Source organism: Leopardus geoffroyi, chromosome D3 (genome assembly GCF_018350155.1).
Source record: "Leopardus geoffroyi isolate Oge1 chromosome D3, O.geoffroyi_Oge1_pat1.0, whole genome shotgun sequence".
NCBI classification, from domain to species: domain Eukaryota; kingdom Metazoa; phylum Chordata; class Mammalia; order Carnivora; family Felidae; genus Leopardus; species Leopardus geoffroyi.
The window spans coordinates 90,464,076-90,479,763 of NC_059339.1; the positions used below are offsets into that span (position 1 = coordinate 90,464,076).

General features: G+C 40.2%; 1 protein-coding gene across 1 annotated transcript in view; it reads left to right on the forward strand.

Moving 5' to 3' along the window:
• The first annotated feature begins 367 nt into the window (after positions 1-367).
• Positions 368-15,688, forward strand: part of LOC123587518 (zinc finger protein 407-like) — a 278,218-nt gene continuing 262,897 nt past the window's right edge. The window contains exon 1 of the mRNA XM_045457307.1: positions 368-472. Within this exon, the coding sequence (XP_045313263.1) occupies positions 411-472 (62 nt within the window). The 5' untranslated portion in view covers positions 368-410. The remainder of the gene's footprint in view (positions 473-15,688) is intronic.

Sequence of the window (15,688 nt, forward strand, 5' to 3'; positions counted from 1 at the left end):
CCCTTAAATATTTAATAAAATGACATTTTCTCAAACTCATTTCATGATTGAAGTGTGGGATCAACTAGGGGGCAGTGAATGTTAGGTTGTGGTATTGCTTTATCTTTCTTCTGATGGTAAAGACAGTGACTAAGCTACAGTCATTGTTTTTGTCCCTGTTCACACACTCAAGTAAGAAAACAAACCATTTAATTTAAATTCACTTATTTCTTCTGGTCTTCAAATAGCACAGTATATTTGATCTGTATGCAAGCATCTGGTTTACCAATAACACCATTGTAATATGCACATTCCTGTTGTATTCATATATAAATGCCTGTTTGAAAATACTTTCTGGACATATTTTTAGTAGAGAGTTATGACTGAATTCTATAATTATTGTTATTTCTTTCTTCAGGGTTGCTTTTGTAATGAAGAAGCACTTAAATACTCATCTGCTAGGCAAACATGGAGTTGGCACCCCCAAAGAAAGGTAATTTTTGTTCATTTTTTAAAATTTAACAAATACAGTTATGTTTTCATTTTAGGCTTTGTTTAAGTGCCTTCTAGAATTTTTATGAAGTCAGTTCATCATGTTTGCATTTGTGGTACTCTGTGGTCTAATAATATATTTTATGTCATTCTCCCCCCAAAATTTAATGTCATTTTAATTTTAAAAATTCTAATCTAAAAATATTTGAAAGGATTTAAGGGACTTTGAATTTGTGAAATAATCTTGAAACAGTAGAAAAGTTGATTTAGAGGGGATGACCTCTGCACATGTGTATGAATGGGCTAAAATAAGTATGTAAAAGTAAACTTGGTCTATTTTTTCCTGTATTTTTATTTTGAGGTTTTAAAATAATATTTTTAAATTCTTAACTGTAATTAAACATTGCTGACACTAAAAAAGAAATACATCTTGTGTCATCCCCAAAATAATACTATAGTTGCCATGTCATGAAAAATAACACTACGATTATTATGTCATCAACTGCCAGGCCTTCTTTTCTCTTGCCACTGTGTCATAATTAGCTTCGGCACATATACTTAATTATATTAGGTGAGCAGAAATAGAACAATGTCAGCTATAAGGTGAGTTTGGCTACTTCTGAAATTTTTAAATCTGTACAGTGTGCAGCTCACCCAGAGCTAGTAAAACCCTCTCTTCTTCCTTCAAAGACACAGTAGGTTGCCCCCAAACCCTCCGAGACGGCATCTCATCTGTAGTTGCTCCTGGAAACTTTTGGTTTTTAATACTTTTTTAAGATGTCAGTCATGATGCAGATTGTTCTATAGCCCAGGACCTCCCAGGACTTCTTCCTTATTTGTAAATGTTTAATTGCCTTTTTAAAACATTTAAAATGCTCTTACCAATATTTTCTGTGTTTATAAGCAATTTACCTTGACACTTCTTTTGAGGGCATACCATTTCCTTAGCGTTTTAGTTTGGACGTGACTACCGCCTCAAAATATGGAGTGTATGCCTGCCTCCTTTTTTTTTTTTTTTTTTTTATCTTTGGGTTTCTGGGACTTCTGTTGGTAGCATTAGATTTAATTTGAGCCTGACCGTATGTGTTGAACACCTCCCGAATGCATTATTCTTGAAATTCAAAAAATTCTATATTATTTAAATTATAATTCAAGAATTGTCAGAGTTATGTTTCTTGAGTGTTTATGAAAGTAGAAACAAAACTTTTGTAAGTACTATGTTTTTGTTGCTTTTACATGCATTATCTCATGTTATTAGCAGTGCATTATTATTCCAGTTTTATAGATCTAAGGACCAAGATTCAGGAATAGGCAATAATTTATTCCATATCTTATAGTGAATACATGTTAGAATTGTTATTATTCTGACTCTAATCCCATTGTTCTTCCTTGTACTAATTATCCACATTGAGAATCTTTATATACAGGTACTTAGGCTGTTTTGTTCACAAAATAAATTATGAATGATGAAAACAGTCTAGATCATTTAATTAGTAAAAAGAAAATATTTCCTACCATATAACTAGTATATGTTTTGGACTCAAATTATATCATTTTGCCTTTTATTGAGGAATTGTAAAGGGTGAAGTAAGTGTTCATATTGTTTCATACTAATGAAAAATTGGGCACCTTACACATATTTTCATCCTTGAAACCCTTAAGAGCAGTAGAAACCTCCTATGTATCATGACAGGAAATTGAAAAGCCAGGTGTACTATTTGGTTTTCCATTTACCTGACATGGTTTGGTCCTAAAATCAGAGAATGAATCTCAGGTGGGGAAAGCACGTCCCGTCTTTGGGGCCGTAACCCCCTACGTAGTCCAGGGTGCAGGCCCCACCTCAGCTGCACCTCTTCCATTGAATTGCTGTTTCTATTAAGACCTCTGTGTCTCAGAACACTTGTTTCCGGTATGTGTTTTCGGGGTGCTCCCTCTCACTGCATAGAAATGCGACGTCAGAAAGCCAGGGCCCCAGCAGCAGTGTCGGTTTCCAGTAGATGTGTGTAGCTGGGGAAGGTCCTGTTTAAGTAGTAAAATCTAGCACGATCGGTGCCAAAGGGCTCTTTTCTTCCATTCCACCTTCCTCCCTGCCTTGGCGAGGGAATTGATGGCTGTTAATGGTTTTAGGAAACAAAGAAACTCTTTATCAGCATGTTGAACCCTCACTTTGGGCATTACTGTTCTCAAAATTGAGTTAAACCTTTTTTTCTTACCTATTTAAAACATTAATGCCTTGGCTATAGTTTTGCAAGCTTGCTATATTTTAATTTCTCCAGGACAAAATAATCAGCTTACTTTTTTATGTTTTAAATTTGATTCTCCCCTCTTATGCGTTGCATATTATAGCAAATAGTAATAGAAGTTAGCCAAATAGGCCGTGACAATTAAATTAATAATGCATTTTGTTTGCAAGTATTTAGGCCTTGTGCTTTGACTGATGTATGCAAAAATGATAATTTATTACCAATAAATTCATGTACTTGCACTGTAGTTTGATGAACCAGTAAATTTTGTCAGCATGACTGTCATTAGCAACAGTAATTTAGATAATTTCAAATATATATGTTTTGACTTCATGAACACCTGAAGTGGTGGCCTGTGCGAGAACATAGTTTTTTGTCCCTTAATTTGCCTGAACTTATTTTAAGGTAGTACATTACTGTGTTTCTGAAGTCTTATACACTTAAATATCAAGAACTCAATATAGCTACATCTGATTCACGTTCCAAAATAATCAACTCCAATTAATTTTCAAATTCATTCTAAAGTATTTCCTATTTTAAATAAGTAATTCTGTTCTTAATATAGTAAGCCAAAGTATCTTTATGACTCTTTGAATTTGCTAATAGTAATCTAGAAAACGAGCCTGTGCACAATTACCACAACTGAAACAGCCATAATAAGTCTATCTCTTGTGAAAGCCAGGCGCATATAACAACAGAAGGAGATGGCCTTCCTAGTTCAGTGCTTGTGTGGATCTATAGGAGGAGGGAAAGGGCTCACTGGGAATCTCTGAATTTGTGGTGTCCAGGCACCAGCGGGAGGTATCTGCCCAGGCAGCATCTCAGGAAGGCTCCTAAGCCCCCCAGCTACTTTCACCCAGAGAATTTTAAATTGGATCCATGCATTAGACAGTCTAAGAGCTAAATAATTTCATGATCAAAGGAAGTGTACCTATTTTTTCGATTTATTAATGAATGTCTACATCACAACCTTAGTGAAGCCACTTTGTAGGCCTCTACTCAGGTTCTCAGTCTCTGATAGAGCATTATTGTCAACATGACTGTGGGGGGTGTTTAGGCCCTAGGAGCAGAGAGGAGGCAGGGGGTCAGGGGTAGGCTCAGGGCTAATTAGTGCTTTTGTTCCAGTGAATGGGTTTCCCCCAGGCCTCCTTCAGATTCTTGAGCTCTGAGATTTGTGTTGGCCCTATCCCCTTTTATCAGACTCTTGGGATTGTGGTTAGCCATCTTGCTTTTAATGGTACCTTTGATCTTATTGCTAAGTAAAATCTTTCCCCCACACTTTTATACATGCCAGGTGTTACCTAGACTAAACTGTGGGGTAGAAATCCTCATAACTCTGATACTTGGTTCTAATTTCTTGTAACGCATTGTGACCAGACGTGACATCGTGTGGGCCTTTGGGGTCTACCTGGTCTCCTTTCCTTTCTCTCTCTTCTCATAAACTTTTATGTTTATATGTTAAAATTTTATGAAAACATCATTATTTCCTGCTTTTCAGTTTAGATGGAAAACATCACTCTTTTTCTTGAAACATGAAAGTATCCCAGACCGAAACAGTCCTGGGAAAAGCATATATACTTGCACAGGGAGTTGCCTTTGAAGCTTTGCTGGCAGTGGTTTGCGTTGATTAGAAACTTAAGTTGCTTTTAAATGAGAAAATAATACCTTTTTATAAAAACTGTGAATGACATATATTTAAACAGACTCCAATTTTTTCTCTCAGAATAGGATGAGGTTAATTCATTATTCTCACTTGATTGTCTGTTTTTAAAAGTTACCTTGGGCTAAGTTGGCACGTGATTCTTTAGTGAAGGACCAGAATCTTTCTTAGTGTTTATGCCTCATGATTTTCTGCGGGGTAAATACTGTTTTCTGTCACTAAAATGGGTAGCTTATTCTCATGGATACACTGAGATACTTTACTTTGTGCTATATGCCCATCTTAGATCTCCATGGAGTGTTCTTTCTCCAGCTTGTGGGTCACACTGTATGACTGCTGGCCTTGGACCGTCTCTCCCCACCCCTGCTGCTTGTTGGCCTTCCGTCTTACTTCTTCTCTTACTCGAATGGTTAACAGAGTTTCCTTTCTGCCCTCCCTGTTTCTTTTTCTTTCTTTTCTTTTCTTTTCTTTTCTTTTCTTTCTTTCTTTCTTTCTGCCTGATTTAGGAAAAATAAAGTGTTTATGGGCTCTTCTCTGATTAAAAAAAATATACACACACACATACACACACACCCCAGAAATAACTCTTGAGCCACAGTGGAGGAAAACATGTCTTCTTTCCATCGTGGCTTGCTTTTTTTAATGAGTGGGAGATTGTCCTATTTTAATGACTTCATATTGCGTGAGCTCAGGACTCTTTCTCTGTCTTTTCCCATTTCTCCATCTGCAGACAGTATCCAGTGTAGAATTAGTGTCCTGTGATCATTTGACATGGTTTTATTGTGAACAAGTGGGATTGAACAGACAGATGGCCCTTCTAAATAATTACTTCTACGTGGAAAGATAGATAGAAGTCACATCAATTCATCTAAAGCCAAGGTTATTTATTATTTTTAGAAAATTTCCTTTTATACTTTACTGACTTAAACTGACAATTTATTAAGGTACACATGGAGATAAGTATATATTTTCCGCCAAAGGTATCTTGTCAGCATCTGGGAAATATTTCTCAATTAAACGGGTAATTTAGATGTTCTATGGTTGCTTCATGACAAATGTTTTCTTACTGAAATGGGTATTTTCTAACTCTGACTTGATGAATTTTCCTCGTGAAAGTTAACAAAGTTGTCAGTGGTCTGGAATGTCAGTTCTCAGATCCTCATTTGTCTGTTGAAGTTTCCAACTTACTTTTGAGGGAAGAAATTTGGACCTACTTAGAGCTAACTGTCATGGCTCATCCCTAAGGAGCTACAAATCCCTCTTTTCAGGCTCGTGTCTTCATCTGGCTCCTCAGCGTCCGTGAATTAGGGCCTCCCCACTCCCCCTTCAGCGGAGTGTTCAGAAGCCCCGCGGAGTGTCTGCATTCTGTATGTCTGTCCGGCTGGTTTAGTGCTGTCCTCGGTGCGCCTGTCCGGCTTGTTTAGTGCTGTCGTCGGTGCGCCTGTCCGGCTGGTTTCCAGCTGTCCTCCATGCGCCTGTCCAGCTGTTTTAGTGCTGTCGTCGGTGTGCCTGTCCGGCTGTTTTAGTGCTGTCGTCGGTGCGCCTGTCCGGCTGTTTTAGTGCTGTCCTCGGTGCGCCTGTCCGGCTGTTTTAGTGCTGTCCTCGGTGCGCCTGTCCGGCTGTTTTAGTGCTGTCCTCGGTGCGCCTGTCCGGCTGTTTTAGTGCTGTCCTCGGTGCGCCTGTCCGGCTGTTTTAGTGCTGTCCTCGGTGCGCCTGTCCGGCTGTTTTAGTGCTGTCCTCGGTGCGCCTGTCCGGCTGTTTTAGTGCTGTCCTCGGTGCGCCTGTCCGGCTGTTTTAGTGCTGTCCTCGGTGCGCCTGTCCGGCTGTTTTAGTGCTGTTTTCAGTGTGCCTGTCCGGCTGTTTTAGTGCTGTTCTCGGTGCGCCTGTCTGGCTGTTTTAGTGCTGTCCTCGGTGCGCCTGTCCGGCGTTTTTAGTGCTGTTTGCGGTGCGTATTCCCTTCCTTCTGAACATGCTTCTGCCCGCACCCTCGGCGAGCACCATCGTGAGAGAGCCGCTTTCCTCCACTGTGTTACTTGCTTTCTTCCTGCTTTTTGTGATATTGCTTACATTTAGGGATGTTTTAAGAAGTAACCTTATAAAAGTCGTATCTTTGTTACTGTGAGCTACAGGTTGCTGCTCATGAAAACAGGTCACATCTTCCTTGTGAGACTTGGGGGCCAGTTTCTCTCTGGTCTTTATTCCAGGAAAGGTTGTGCCTTTCTGAAACAACTTGTCATTTTGGTCTTAAGCACCAGCAAATCCTGTATGTAACTGAGCTTTCCTCGTTATGTTTACTGCCGGGAAGCTCCGGGCCGGAGTCGTTGTCCGTGTCTGCACGGTGGAGTGGGCTCCGTGGTACACGCATTTCATGTACTTCTGTTACTTCGTGTTTCCTCGCTTTTTTCCTTCTGGCAAATTCCTGTTTTATGTGAGCAATATGTTTAACCACCTCACATAAATCAATACTCACATAATTCAAGGGAAGTTTTGCAATGGGAATTTTTGTAAAGTAGGGTCAGTACTTGGGACTGTGTATGCCTTCAGCTGTTTGGTGTGGGGGCAATGTGTTTAGCATTGTGCAGTCCTATTAGACTTTTTTAAAACTGTCCTTGCCCTGCGGTATGAACACTTAATGTACTTCCTTGCACTGATTCAAATGGTGTTTTTTGTTTCTCATGATTATTTGTTATTTTGAAGACCGATTGCTCCTAAAGTTTGCTAAGCAGACAGAATTAGTATGTACTCGGCAGGGAAAGGGAGGATGCGTTTATACCAGGACATCCTCTCTCGTTCGGTCAGAAATGAGAGCCGCTCTTAGTGCCTCATGGTTATGTGATCACATACCTTCTTAGTGCATCATGGTTATGTGGATCAAATACCATATTTACCACTTTAAAAGAAATTCTCAAGTTGGTAGTGGAGGAATTCTAAGTGTTAGTGGTATATATATTTGTTATAGAAATGTAAGATTGTTTTCTACTTTTTCTAAACTTTATTCTTTAGTTTTAAGCCAGCATTTTATCGAGCATTCATTTCTGTATTTAATTCCTGGGCATTAAAAAATCATGAATATTATATGACTTTGTTTTTTAGAAGAGATTGGTTTTTATACAGTTGTCCATAATACATCCAAAGAAAGAGAAGAGCTACACAATGATACAGAAGAAGGTTTTAGGAGAGGAAAAAATCTTGCATAAGGTTATTATGCTGATAAAGGCATCTCATTTATTTATTGGCTTATTCTTTCTAATTAAGTTTATTTATTTATTTTGAGAGAGACAGAGATAGCACGAGTGGGGCAGGGCAGGGGCACGGGGGCGGGGGGAGAGAATCCCAAGCAGGCCCCATGCTTTCAGCGCAGAGCCCGACGCGGGATTCCATCTCACAAACCTGAGCCGAAACCAAGAGTTGGGTGCTTAACCGACTGAGCCATCCAGGCGCCCCTGTGGGCTAATTCTTCCTGTAAACGTTTATTACTACAGTGACGGCTGTGTTCCAGAATTGAGATGGTATTGGTATTTGAAGATGATAACGGCTTCTGTTCTTACACCCCTCAGATTTGGGGCTGCTGAGCTGAGGTGCAGCTTAGACACATAATACAAACATAAAGGTAAGAGAGAATTCTGTGGGGGTAAGATTCTGATGGACAGACACTTGGGTGCTATTCCAGAGTGTCTGAGAGAGGTGTTATTTTAGGATGGATGGTCAGGAAGGACCTTTTTGCTGGGGCTACATTGTAAGTGTAATGTAGACTTAGAGCCTTCCCAGCGGAGCACGGTGAGAGGCCCTCTGTGAGGTGTGTGTGAGCTTCGCATGCCCTGTTTCCACGAGCCTGCAGTGGCCTTGGGCGTGGGGTTGGCAGAGAGTGGTAGGAGATGGAACCCTGAGACCACAGACTGTGCACTGTGGGGGAAACGGTCACCACTAGCAGGATTTCATTTAAGGGGATTATGGGACGGGTTAGGATGAGCCTGGGAGGCTGGGTTGGAGTCCGACTGAGAAGAGCCTTGAGCCCGGTGCCGGTGACCGTTCACTCTGTATGTAAGAGAAAGCCAGGGAAGTTAGAACTCTTGGAATTGTTCATCTGTCATGTGGAGTGCAGACACCAGGGAGAGACTGCGGGCAAGTGGGCTAGCGTTGTCACAGCGACGTGCATCCGTGAGCCCTGTCTCCTTTCCCTGGCTGGCGGCCTGGGCCCTTCTCTTGTTCCAGCTCCAGTGTCCTTCTGCTGCATCCTGCTGCAGAGCCAACCTGCAAAGAAGCCCCTTAATCGCCCGTTGTATTTTGTTAGACACGTTCTTTTCTCAACTCTATAATCCATTTTCTTCCCTTCTACATACTTGGCCTACTCCCCCTGCACACTCATACTGGGTCCCCTCTGTCCTGCTGGCCAGTCCAAACATTCTGGACTCTCAGCCCGAGGCCCTGGTCCTTTGTCAGTCCCTTTCTTGTTTATTCCATCTCTAACTGGTCTTGTTTTTCATCATATTCCTATGGAACATCCATGAATAAAGAATAGATATGTGTGTGTGGTTAGAAATTCCTCTATCCCACCACTTCCAGCTCCCAAAATAAGAAACCCAAAAGACTATAATAATACTGCATACATTATAATTATGTCATCTAGTACTACTTTGTGAGTTATTAGACCATAGATGTATGGTTTAGTGCTGAGAATCTTTATTCTCTTGTCTCCTCTCTTATTCCTATATTGAAATAAGACAATTGAATTTTGTGGCAATAGTGAACTGTCTATACCTTTTTTAGCATGAACGTTCAAATTACTTTGCATGTAATAATACATTGTTGTTTAATGTGACAAATTAATTTTTAAGGGTTTTTTTTTTTTTTTTTTTTTGCTATGCTTTAGTAATTCATTCAGATCTTGGATATGAGAATATCTGCTATTTTAACTTTTTTTTAAGGTCAGGGAATAAATGATTCCAAATATGATTGATCAAATATGTTAAATGTTCGGAATATAGGTGTTTTTCCCTGGCAGGCATCTAGAATATTTTTGGCCATTCTCTTCTTTTATTTCACTTAAATTACTTTTAGAACATTGGGGCTTATACATCTGGACTCTGACTAAAATATGCCTTAAGCTCTTATCTTTAATTCCCAGTCAGTGCCAGAATTAAAAAGAACAAAGGCCTATATGTTCACTGCAGCCTTCAATTATGCTTAATTACCAACTTTTACACAGTTTCATTATACAGTACTGACTTTTTGTGAGAGGTTCTTTATATTCATGATGTCTTGGTAGTTGCTTATAAAAGTCCAAGATTAAAATTTTTCCTGAGGAGTTTTCAGGAAACTTCTAACCTTTCTGAAGGTAATTTTTATAAAGTTAGATCAAAGCAAATTTGATCATCCATTTTAGCAGATGAGAAACAAGGTGTTTACATTTCATTATGCTATGGAGCTCTGATAGGAAAAATCAAGGGTTTACGTAAGTTACTCTCTAAGATATTTCTCCCCATTTCTTAGCACTGGGGTCACTTGTATAATCAATTGTGAGCTTAAAGCAAAGGGCGTCTCCACTGGTTTTATGGCTCTGTTGCCCTTAGTATTCACAGGAGAAAACAAGCAGACTCCGATGTGCCACATGAGATGCATTGACCCTGTAGTAATGCCCGTGTTTCACCCAAGCACCGTCCTTCATTCCAGCCAATCCTTCATTCCCTTTCAGAAGAATCATGATGTCTTTAATGCTTACTAAAATGTTAGCACCTCCGCAGATTGAATCGTGTAAATGAACACATAGGTTGAAAACTGTCAAAAACTAGTACTTTTCTGTAAATCAACCTAATTTCATTTTGAGTTACTTCTAGCATGTGATCCCAACATAGAGACCTACTTTTCAGAGAAAGTCCTTTTCATTGAGTTTTAATGTAATTCCAGTTCTTTTCTTGTTTTATGGATGATTTCCAGCATGGTGTAGTAAGCATGATATAGGAGTTGGGTCAAGACAACATGAAAAACTCCCGCCCACTGCCTTGCTGGAAGCCATGTCTCCGTGTCCTCTAGGTGGGTCACACGTAATGTCTGTTCAAGCAAGGTCCAGATTTTGTCTTATTGGAAATGCCCCCGTAAATGTTCACTCTCTATAATCACTTCTTCCCACCAAGGCCAGTGTACTATTTAACACATTCTACTTTACAGCGTATGCCCTGTTTCCACAGGAGATGATTTCTTGAGGACGCTGTTGGTGGCTTTCTTTCTCTGTCAGCTTTTCAGAGGGTGATTGACACTCCATGAATATTGCTGGATTTCAGATACTAAAATCTTCACTGAAATTTTTCTTTTTGTAAGATGGCCTTTTTCTTTGCTGGTCTAATACATGATTTATGATCACACAATGAAGAAGGTATCACAGATTAACATAGTTTATGTTACTGTAGATGATCCTGCCTCTTAGTGTAACCAAGCTCAAGTGCATTCTTCTGAGTCAGTGTGACTTTCTCACCTTCTCATCTGTGATGCTGAGGACGACACCTGTTCTCAGTTGTCAGGGTTGTGGTGAAGTGAGCATGAATTTATAGTTCTACTATTATAAAAAATCACAGTCTATGTACGCGTAACATTTTGTAACTTAAAGAGTGCTTGTTTTTAGATGAATACGTATTAAAGAAGCTTTCAGTTGCTAATGTCTAAATAATATCTGTGCCCCTTTTTCCATGCTAATCTGGTTGAGCAAATGATTATGGGAAACAGCAGATTCAGCAGAACATACATATGGAAGTTTGTATTTAAATTAAACTCAAAGTTTTTGCATGTTAATTATAACTGATGATTTTCTTTTTCATTATGACAGCATTGTGGTGTTCACAATGTCTTTGTCTCATTTCACATTTATAAATCACGTGACATGGATATGACACATATTGGCAGACTTACTGCTGGATATCAAGTCTTTTACATTTATGGTTTTTTGGGTTTTTTTTTTTTTAAATACATTGTTTCGTGATTACTAGATTTTGAAGGTGAGGAAAAATATTAACAAAGGATTTAACCCAATGCTTATTTTTTTTTATTCATACTTGTAATGATAACAGTATATGGACATATTTCAAAGCTTCAATGCATTTTTAAGTTTTCTCTTCTGTTAAACGGCAAACATAATGTATGTAGAATAGAACCGCGTAAAACCAAACAAGAGCACAGCTACTCTGCCTGCACCTGGCAGAGGGTCCCAAAGACCACATCAGTGACGAGGGACCTGCTCTGCACCTCAGAGAAGCCGTGGGCTCCTCAGCAGAGTAAATGTCTCATGCACAGAGCTACTGTACTGTAGGCCGTTGACTTCTGCAGATTTCACACTCATGATAGAGTTCATGTGCCAGTGGTCACACAGAATTTAAATTCCTCTGGACATTGTGGTTGGAATCGGACATGCTCAGAGCCACCGGTCACAGCTCCTAACTCGGCTGCTGCTGGAGCCCAGCCTGCCCGCCTCGGCACTGCTTCGTCTGTTGTGTTCTTCCTGTCCTAGGTCTCCAGTGCCTCTCAGGAAGTGGTTAAAACCAAAACAGTTTAATCAAGTGGTTCAACTGCTACAGTTGATGATGATGAAAATAAGGAAAGAGTGAACAAAAATCTGAGAAGGTAATCATTCACAGCTGGAAGTTCGAGGTCGGGATAAATTAAAATCTGGTACACAGTGTTCTAATTCTCAGGTTTGGTGGTGAATCCACCGACGTTCATTACGTGATTGAATGTATAAATAAAATGAGACGGGGCCACTGATGGACCGACGATAATTTATTTCTGGCCCTGTTTCGTGCACCACGGTCTTTTTGGTAAGACGGTCACCTCCCACATTCAGATGATGCACCCCACGTGCTGGCGCGCAGCGAAGAAAAGGTGGTGTGAAAATTTTTATTTAGTCGTCTGGCTAGGAAGAGAAGTGCCCCACTTAGTGCAGGAGGAAGCTTTGGTGAGCGCTGAAGTGACTGCTCTCTGGCCATGCCATTAATGCAAAACACCGGATGGACTTTCAACAAAAATGTCATGTGTTAGAAGATCATCACTCTTTAAAAATTTATCTGAAATACCAGTGTGAACTGTTAGTTTATGTGGCTATTTTACTCACATTTATTATGAGCAAAATTTGATTTGGAAATCTTAGTGTTCTTCCTTGCATAGCGTGAGGTTGACGGTGGAGGGACCCGCTGTCATTCGTGGCGTAGAGAAGCGGTTTCTGCAGAGCACGGCAGCTCTTAGAGAAGGGTCCTGAAGCCCACACACGTTCCTCGCAGACAGACGCTGGGGTTCCCGGCAGCCGTGCCTGACCTCGCTTGTTAGGAGTCCTGATTAGCCTGCTGCAGTGTCTGAGAACGAAGCCTGGGCGAGCTCTGTCCCTGGAGATGGAAGGGTTTGCACCGAGAGACGGAAACTGTGAATTTCAATCAGAAAACCGCCGCCTCCTCCAAGTGCCCGGTTTTCGCCGGCAGGGCTCTGCTTTGCAGTTGTTTTTCCCCTGGTTTAGCACCAGTTCCATCAGCCCTTCCTGCCCACTGTGCTGCTGAGGCCCCATCCGGACGGCCAGGGGGCTTTCCTCGGTTGTGACAGCTTGCTTCTGCTTGCTGCTCAGTGGGCGGTGTCCCGTCTTTGCACGTGTCCTCTGGGGACTGTCCTGGTTCCTCATTGTTTTGGTTGTGGAGACTTAGGTTGATGTTACTGCAGTAATGATGTTCTGAAGTGGAGTGGAGAGTTACTTTCTTTCCCTTAGTGGAAGGATTCATAGCTTTAGTAATGATTTTAGACCATATTTATAGAACCACTAAGATTCTAAAGGGGTAACTTAACTTTTTGAAAATAACTTACCAGCCTTTATAAAGCAGGTTATATTCTATAGGGCTTTCTAAGGGTCTCACTTCATGTGCCTGGCAGATGTCAGTGCCTGGCTGTGTGTAATTTGTCCTGACACTAGGTAGCTTACTGCCGAACAATATAGATTTTTGGATTTAAATTTTTTTTTTTATAATTTTTTTTTCAACGTTTATTTATTTTGGGGACAGAGAGAGACAGAGCATGAACGGGGGAGGGGCAGAGAGAGAGGGAGACACAGAATCGGAAACAGGCTCCAGGCTCTGAGCCATCAGCCCAGAGCCTGACGCGGGGCCCGAACCCACGGACCGCGAGATGGCGACCTGGCTGAAGTCGGACGCTTAACTGACTGCGCCACCCAGGCGCCCCTGGATTTAAATTTTTTTGAACATTTTTATTTAGTTTTGAGAGACAGAGAGAGACAGACCACGAGCAGGGGAAGAGGCAGAGAGAGAGGGAGACACCGAATCCGAAGCAGGCTCCAGGCTCTGAGTTGTCAGCACAGAGCCTGATGCCGGGCTTGAGCCCATGAACTGTGAAATCATGACCTGAGCTGAAGTCAGATGCTCAACCGACTGAGCCACCCACACACCCCAATTTTTGGATGAAAGGGAACTGTTACATTTCACAGATGTGAAAACAGTTTCAGGAACACTTGCCTTAGATCATCTAGTTCTTCAAAATCTTGGCAATCCAAAAGTCATCTGTGTCCACAAATTTTCCAAATTTCATTACTTCCTTGTTTGGTGAAAAGGAACGGTGGTTCCATAGTTCTTTGGTACAGCTCTGCTCTTTCATGGCTGATCTTTTGATAGTGTTGCACATAATGCTTAATAGCTTCTCGGCACTTTTAATCTTAGTAACTGCCGGTAAATTATGTGCGCCTTAGTGTACTTGTGGAACGTAATTCTCCCCCCTTTTAAGGTGCTTATTCATAAAATAGAATTTATAAAAAATGGAGAAGTCTGAGTGTATTTGTGTAATTGAGTAAGACATGTTTGTTTTTAGTCTGAAGCTTATATTGCTGTGAAACTTTTATAGTGATGCTGTTTACAGAAATTACAGGCTTACTTTGTTTCTTCCAATGATCGTATCATTATTGTTAGCATTCGTTGCGATATAAAGTATAAAACAAGATTTTTCTTGAGAATATTACACAATGAAAAGGTCTGTCAACTGAACAAAGGGGCAGTATTCTTCATTTAGCAGTAGGAAAGGGGTAGGAGTACGTGTCATACCGTGGAACTGATGGCAAGATAAATCCGCGCGTGTAATACACATTTGAGGCCAATGATTTCAGCTACTGGTGCATAATAGGCCATACCATCGTGAATATTTCCTTGTTGTTCTATACAGATTTTAAAATTAAAGTTGCATTTAATTATTACATAGAAATATATTGGAAACCTTTTGATGGAAGTAACTGCTCATCTGTTGATATCAGAGGTCTGAAAAAAAATTCCTGTTAGAATTACTTCATTATTATGAGTTTTATTGTAGTTAAAATATCACAGTGCTCAGTAGTTTAGAAGTTCTTTCTGTAGAAAGAATATCTTTCTACATTAATTCAGTAGCCAGTTTTGTCACAGATTTTTCCCTTATGTTTTTTTCTTGAGATATAATTGGCATATATTATATAAGCTTAAGATGTACAACTTTATGATTTGACATCTGTATGCACTATAGAGTGAACACCACCATGGGTCTAGATACCATTTGTCACCGTACAGAGACCCCCTTCACCCATTTCACCCACCCCCCCCCAAGCCCCTTCCCTCTGGTGACCACCATTGTCTTCTCTGTGTCTATGAGTTTGTTTTTGTTTTATTTTTTAGATTACACAGATGAGTGAAATCATACAGTACTTATCTTTTTACATTTTACTTTTTTCACATAGCATAATACCCCAGAAGTCCATCCATGTTGTCACAATTGGCAAGGCTTTTTTCTTATGTCTGAGTAGTATTCCTCTGTGTGTGTGTGTGTGTGTGTGTGTGTGTGTGCGCGTGCGTCTGCGTATCTGTGTGTTTTGTGTATCGCATCTTTGTTCATCTGTCAGTGAACACTGAGGTTGTTTTGTAACTTGCCTATTGCAAATAATGCTGCTGTGAACATAGGAGTGCATGTATCTTTTTGAATTATTGTTCTTATATCCTTTGGATGAATACCTAGAAGTGGAGTAGCTGGACTTAGCAATGTCGTTTGGTTTTTTTTTGGGATGTGATGCCAAAGACAAGGGAAATAAAAGCAAAAATAAACAAATGGGACTACATCAAACTAAAAGCCATCTGCACAGTGAAAGAAACCATCAACAAAATGAAAAGACAGCTTATTGAATAGGAGAAATTATTTGCAAATTATATGTCCAATAAGGGGTTAATATCCAAAATATATAAAGAACTCATACAACTCAACAACAAATAAACAACCCCTCTAAAATGTGGACAGAAGACCTCATTTTTTTCATTTTTCCAGGGAAGAC